Raw genomic sequence first — 7,757 nt, forward strand, 5'->3', positions numbered from 1 at the left:
CTGAGGTTCTCTTTTTTTGGTTTGTTTTTTTTTTCTTTTTGGCTGTGGTGGAACAGGGACAGGCAGTGTTGAGGTCCAGTAGTCTTTCTGGGAAGGGAATCCTGTCTATGCCTCAGCTAAATCAGGAACAAGACTAAAAGTCAAATTGGCACATCATATTATGTATGCCATAAGTCTTAAGCAAGGAAAAGAAAGCTGAAAAAATTGAGTACACTTTTCATAAAAATACTAGTTTGTGTATTTTCCTAGAAAGGCTCAGGAATCTAACAAAACCAACTAACTGGTCTGTCAATATGAGGGGGTAGAATCTGATTCTGATTTGTAATAATCTACTCATCTTCCTGCAAAATATTATGAACACTTCTTATGGCAGTCCTTTTGTCCTACTCTAGATTTCCGTCTCATTGGTTTTTACCGTGGAAAGACTTTTATTGTTTCTTTTTCTTCACACAGTGGATCCTTTCTAAACTGGAAGAAGTGAGAGAGAATCAACCAAAATTGTAATGAATGGAAAAACACCAAGATATGAAGAACGGCTACCTTTTAATTCCTCTTTAAAAAGCAGAACTATTTGAATATCAACAACAAAAACAAAAACAAGAAGGAAGGAATATTTATTGAATTGTTTATTATGGTCACAACAGTCTATGGCTATATCACAGAACTAGATGATGTTAAGTTAAAAAAATACCTAATGATGAAAAGATTCTGCCAAGTTTGGGCTTGGTTTTCCAGCTTTTTTTAAGATAAGATTCCAAATTTCAATTTTTTATATAAGCAGCATAAAGTGAATTAGTCTTAACATTTGATATTGAAATTGAACTCTGGAATAATTCTTATGATACTATTCAGAGCAAATGTTTCAGTTTTGATTCTGAAAATCAATACTTAATTTATGTCTTGAGGCTGTTTTGAAATACAGATTTCTTTGTCAAAGGAAATGTTATTCATTAGTGTTACAACTCAAAATATAGGAAGGAGGCTAGTGATCAAAGAAGTTGAATTTAGGTGATCACAGGAGGGGCTGCTTATTTGACAATATTATTTTCTTTTTGCAAATGAATGGACCAGGTCATGATTGATTTACAACACAGTACTGCTTTTAGTGTAAACTTTTTTATATTCTAGCTAAGGCAATGTTGCAGCACCTCTGTCTGTACTCACAGAAAATATAACAGTTTACAAAAATGTGTAATGGGGAGAATTAATATTTCTCTGCACTAAAAAATAATCATAAAAACCTATTATTTTAAATAGAAGTTACTTACAGTCTTGCAAATCAAGGAGGAGTTGATGGGGTTATAAGTGCACTGTTGCATACCAAAAATAAATGCCTTGAATTACGCAATATTGTGTGCTAAGCAAGTGACTAATGAAGTCAGATTTATATTAAATAATAAATATAATATGTCACAGTTGCTTATATCAACTTTTCTTACCCAATGAAACTGTTTTGTTTTGTACCCAGACAGCAGAATTTTGATAGTTTGAATGTCTGAAATTCTATTTGTTTCTTAGATGTAGTAGTCATAGTGTTGTTGAATGGCTATTTACTGCAGTTGATATAGAAAGTACATGAAGCAGTACAGTGTTACATGAAGGCTTCCATAAATTCCAATATCAAAGTCTGCAAAACATCTGATATGTATAGAAAGTACCTGCTGCCAAAGTATGATTTCTAAACAATAGTTTACAATATTTATAGCTACAGGATAGAATTCTGAAGTTTGAGATATCCAAATGGTTCCATTATTGTAAAATCTTAAACAACTAGCATGCTAACCTATAGTTGCAGATCTTTAATGTACTGTAAGTCTTACCATTGGTGTTGAGTAACCATTTAGTGGGTTACAAAATACATGTAATCTTGCAATTTTCCCTGTAAATTGAAACAAAATAAGATAATTCCAAAATATTACAATGATTGTGTTACTCCACTTGTTTGTACACCAAGCACATACCAAGAGTATGAACTCAGGTTATCATGCCAAACTTATGTACTTTGCCTTAGATAAGTAGTGTTTTTAAATGCCCTGAGTACCATTCTCTATCTGTCATTTGTTTATAATCTGTTATTTTCATCTTATATACGATAGTTCAGTTAACAGCCTCATTATTTTCTTGATTAGTTTGTGGTCTCTTCCCTATCCCCAACATTTACAGAGTCAAGCCTGTGCATTGGATTTTTTAGGTGAGACACAGTGTCTGGGCCCACCCTTTAATCCTGAGGTTCATCTGCCAGGGCCGAGCGAGCTTGGACGGTGGCAGTGAGGTCCTCGGGATGTAGGGTTAATTAGTGACCTTCTCTTAGATGGATGGCCTTACAAGGCAAAGCGAGCTCCATCTCATTTACAGAGTATTTGCTGCAACTTTCACTTACAATACCTCTTGTGTGTACTTTGTACGTTTCCATTTGTGTAGCTTTTAAGTTTACCTGATTCTATGTATTTTCTTCTGTCTCTGTTTTAGTATTTCTTACATTTATTTTATCAACAAACACTGATTCTCAAATCTCATCTGGCTCTTCAATAATATTTTAGTAATTTAATCATTAATGTTGAAAAATTTATTTTAAATATGCATATTTGTGGTTAAGCAGCTCATGTTTTGGAAAAAATAAGAATTCACCCCAAATTGCATTTTTCTTATAGAGTATAAAATATTTTGATCTTCTGTGCTCACTGATAACACAAGAGCTGAAATGTTCAGAAGTCAATGTGGGACCTTTCCTCCCACTTTGTTTCCACTCTTAATGACAGCATGATTTTCTATAGTTCCCTGTTCTAGTCAGTGTGTTTTTTGTATTTCCCTATTCTAGTCAGTAAATTGTTTTTTTTCCTTAAACTTTCTCCGTACAGTCATGGGTGGATTTTACCATTTCTTAGCAAACACCAGTTGTCTCTTTTAACGATATATCATCCCAGGGCAAAGAGAAAGGTATTCAAACTTGTGCCGTTGTGTAATTTTCTGGATTACTGCAGGTTGTTTGAGATGTCCACTCTGCTGTGCCTCGTTCCTCATTGCAATATGCGTATTTTTTTCAAGAAGGCAGAATAGGTATATTAATTTTTATTGGAAGTGTATATGCAATTACAAAAGGGGATCTCAATAAATATTAAAATGTAGGCATTCAGTTCTGTCCACTGTGGTGTTTAAAGTATTATCATGGCCTTCACTGAAATGCTGAAGAACAGTTTCTCTTCTAGATTACTGTTACGTAAATTTAATAAATTTGAAAAATGTCACTTGGGTTCTCAATTTACTAAGGGTTAGAACTACCTTTAAGAAACTGCTGAAACTTTCATCAATCTAGTTGTTGCATCTCTTTTTGTTCAACTGCATGGCTTTCATGGCATGGCTCTCTTGGTTTCCACACTGCCTTCCCCCCTCAACCTCTTCTTCATCTTGAATAAAGTGAAACTGAATTTTATTTTACTGAAATGTAATTATTATTTGTTTTCTTTATATACTGCTTTAATTAACAAGTAATACCATTACTCAGAATCTTGCAGGTCAAGTCAAATCCTGTCTCTGTGAACTAATGATCAAACTTCTGTTGTAGCTATCTCAGTGAAAATAGAATTATAGACTTTAGCATTTCCCTTTGGCTTATTGTGAAGACAAGGTTTTAATAACTGGATTAACATGTATAAGCTTCTTTTAACATTGTTTTGTTGGTTGTGGTTTTTTTCTTCTGTTGCTGCATTGAAAAAACAAAGATGATGATGTCAAATTATAGAAGCATAGACTGGTTTTGTGTTGGAAGGCACCTTACAGATCACCTAATTCCAACCCCCCTGCTGTGTGCAGGGTAACCATCTACTAGACCAGGTTGCCTAAAGCCCCATCCAACCTGGCCTTAAACAACTCCAGGGAAGAGGCATTGACAGCTACTCTGGCCAACTTGTTCCATTGCCTCACCACACTCACAGGAAAGAATTTCTCTCTAGAATCTAATCTGAACCTACCCTCCTTCAGTTTGAAGGGATTCCCCCTTGTCCTGTCACTACATGCCCTTAGTAGTCCCTTACCAGCTCTCTTACTTTGAAGTACCCCTTTAAGTGCAGGAAGGTGCTAGAAGGTCTCCCTTGGGCCTTCTTTTCTCCAGGCTGAACCTCTCCAACTCTGTCTTCATAGGAGAGCAGCTCCACGCCTCAGACCATCTTCCTGGCCTTCCTCTGGACAATCTCCCATTTCTGGTAGGACCACTCTTCAATTTGGGACCCCAGAGCTGGATGCAGTGCTCCAGGTGGGGTCTCACCAGAGTGGAGTAGAGGGGCAGAGTCACCTCCCTCACCTTACTGGCCACGCTGCTTTTGGTGCAGCCCGGGATACAATTGGCTTTCTGGACTGCAAGTGCACATTGCTTGCTCATGTCCAACCTCTCATCCACCAGCGTCTTCAAGTCCTTCTCAAAGTTGCTCTCACTACATTCTCCTCCCAGCCTGTGTCTGTGCTTGGGATAACCAAATTCTTACGTAATTCTTTTTTTTTTTTTCTTTTCCCTACACATACAATTCTGTATATATGCCATTAGCTATTTATTATCTTGAGCATTTCACAAAATTATTCTTACAAATGGATTTAGGATTTTTTCTGGCCAGTATGCACAAGTACATCTATCCATCACCTAGGAGCCAAATTTTATTTGATCTGTGCAAATATGATCTTGGTCACAATTTTTGCTTTTGTGACTTCAAGAATCTAAAGCTCACTAACTTCACACACAAGTTTTTTATAAAGAGGTTTTGATTGTCTTCAGGGCAAATCTGGAACAAGAATTCTAAATATTCTTTTAATACTTCAGGGGAGGAGTAAATTTGTTTTAAGTCTCCTCCTACGAGGAATGAAAGAATGTCCATGGAATTTATTAACTCATCACCTCTTGATCGATACATCAAAGGCTGAAAAAAATGTGATTGCTGGAACAGGCGTGATGAGATAGGACACTAATAGGCAAAAAGGGAAACCTCCCTTTTTTTTTTGCTGGATGTCTCCAAGTTTTTTTATCTTTGTGCATTTTCACTCCTTGGTGCATCAAACAGATTGAAAACTATGTGCAGAAGTTCATCTTGGTACCTGCCCTCATGAATGTTTTTCATTGTTGATTGGGAAGTGTGAAAGAAAAGCATTCTTGTGCTGATGGGTCCTGCAAAACCGTAACTGTCTCACCACCTGCAAAGCTTGTGTTCCAGCAAAGCTAGGCTTCCATTATTCACGTAGACAGCAAATTTTGACTCAGGATATGAAACCTCTAAGAGTTTAAATCCATTTTTCCAGAAGTTCCCAAGGAGCTCAAACTCTATCAAGCAGTTCAAGTGTTTGGGCATTTCATATGCTTTCTTCTGTTAAATCTGCTGCCCTAGAAGGAGTATTTCTGTTGATGTCTTTTTCATGCGGCTGAAGTTCTTAAGTAAAACTCCAATATCTACAGATTTTATGAGAAGAAATGACTTTGAATTATTTTTTGAGAAGCAATGGTTAGTTTAGGACAGCAGGTTTGAGGGACATATCGTGACATCAGATCTTACAGAGGAGTGTAGAGATGACATGTTTGGAACATGAACAATATTCTCACAAGATGTGCCGTTTTATTCTGTGCCTTCTGTCACCCTCCCTTGGCTGCTTCTCTTTCAGCAAGTACCTGAGGCACTGTACCCTGTACCTCATCCCAGGACGTATCACACTGTTCCCTCAGTGTGGAGTACTGCCATCCACTCTAGTATGGACACAATGTTATAGGTCAATGTCTTTTCCCTCATAGAAAACATTAAAGCGTTGTAAGAACAGGCTTCTATTGCTTGTTCCAACAATAAAGAAAGGGCAGGTAACTCAAATGTTAGGCTGTTTCCTCCTGGACACACAACTTTTTCTGTGCTGCTGGAAAAAAGGGCATCTGTATTGTTTAATGTGTGAAATGGCAAGCATTTTTTATGGGCAGTGAAAGGTCAGGGTGTGCTTTTCACAGAATTGAGCTGTGAGAACTATCACCTGGCTGAATACACAAAAGCACTACTCAAGCTGAAAAATCAGTAGAACTTAAGTTTTTTCTGTGCTGAACAGAAATTACTATTTTATGCTAATAGTAAAAGCTATTGATATAATGTTTTCTCTTAGAAAAATAGCATTTTCATTTATTTGAATACAGAACCTCAGCACATCTTTTGAGCTTAATTGCCTGTGTTAACAGGCTGTTCTGCTACAATGGTCTCCTTACCAATGCTGCCAAGTTAGCTGATCAAGTGCCAGTGACTACCACAAATTTTACATGGGTAAGATTGCCCTCATGTCTTTATTAATTTTGTCTGAGAATGTTTGACCCAGTGAAGGAGAACTGACTGTGCTATTAGTGGTGCTGACATTTTAGTGATTTGTACTTGGGCAGGGAGGGGTGGAGATGGGAAAAGGTCTGGAAATCATCTAAAGGAGAGCCTTTACTGCTCTCTAATCCATGGGAAACTACGCATGAAGCTTAATGACAGCAAAATGCAAAGTGCAAAAAGCAAGTTATGTTAGTGGTGTAGAGGAATTTAAGGCCTAGTTTATTGCAGGCACCTGTGGCTGATCTCTCAGTGAATGCTGAGAAATTTGTTAAATGTCTTTTGTTTGAGAAATATTATTGTAAGGCACTTGAACAAAAAGGCAGTGATATGTGAGTCATGAATATTTAATTTTTTGTAATTTGTTAAAAACTGTGGGTTAAGGAAGAAAAATGAGGACAGTAACTAAACAAGCTGATTTTATATGTAAATATCAAATTACCATAAAGGTATAGTCTCTTGTTGGCATTTTCTCATTCATCTGTTAGTGGAACAAAAGCTATTACAACACTGCTTTCTAAAATTTGTGGAGTATACTTTTTTCAATTGTAAACCTTACAGGTCAAAGTAAATTTTTACAAAAACGTATTGAAATTATCCAGCATATATTAATAAGTTGCTACGCTGTTGTAGTATAGTGTCAAATACCATGAGAGATTAAGTTTTCCAAAACACAGAGAGTAAGCAGGATTCTCTTTGGCCAAGAAGGGGGCAAAGCTTCTCTATAGCTATTAAATTATTGTAATGCTTTCAATTATTGATTGTAGGAGTCAACGTAGAATCATAGAATCATTTAGGTTAGAAAAGAAGTCCCAGGTAAATGAATGCAACCTTTGACTGGTCACCACCTTTTCAATTAGACCATAGCACTAAGTGCCACATCCAGTCGTTTCTTGGAACACTTCCAGGGATGGTGAGTCCACCAACTCTCTGGGCAGCTGGTTCCTGAACTGTTCCTGGCATGACTTGAGGCTTGATATATGTCTTGCAGAATACAATACTGTATTAAGTAATAGAATACATCTATGATAATTTTCATAGTCTTTTTGGTGACATTAAGCATCAGTAACATTTGTTAAGGAAAGTTATTCAGGCTGCTTTTATAACTTTGAGCTTTTATGTAGGTAACAAGTTATAAAAATGAATGCAAAACTATACTATGGGTTTTACTATATAAAGAGTTGGATTAATAGCCATATTCCCCGAGTTCCCCCTGTATCTTTCTCTTAAGATCAAAGATGAAAAAGGTGCTCCTTCTTGTTAATAAATTGTGATTTTGAGACTAATGGTAATGCAATGACTGCAAGAAATCACTTAAGAATGTCCACAATGCTCCAGTAAAAACCCAAAGTTTCAGTAAAACTGAGTAACTTAAGTTTGTTTTTTAAAGGATATTGTAGAAAACCCACATACCAAATATATTGCATAATTCTGCTT

The 7,757-nt window shown here is 36.4% G+C and overlaps 1 protein-coding gene across 2 annotated transcripts in view; it reads left to right on the top strand.

Moving 5' to 3' along the window:
* The window catches only part of VPS13A (vacuolar protein sorting 13 homolog A), a 105,859-nt gene extending 102,195 nt beyond the window's left edge, over positions 1–3,664 (top strand). For both annotated transcript variants that reach the window (XM_029962919.1, XM_029962920.1), the window contains one exon: positions 454–3,664. In XM_029962919.1, the coding sequence (XP_029818779.1) occupies positions 454–504 (51 nt within the window). In that variant the 3' untranslated portion in view covers positions 505–3,664. The remainder of the gene's footprint in view (positions 1–453) is intronic.
* The last annotated feature ends 4,093 nt before the right edge of the window (positions 3,665–7,757 follow it).

The sequence above is a fragment of the Manacus vitellinus genome, unplaced genomic scaffold, assembly GCF_001715985.3.
Source record: "Manacus vitellinus isolate BGI_N305 unplaced genomic scaffold, ASM171598v3 scaffold_50_pilon, whole genome shotgun sequence".
NCBI classification, from domain to species: Eukaryota; Metazoa; Chordata; class Aves; order Passeriformes; family Pipridae; genus Manacus; species Manacus vitellinus.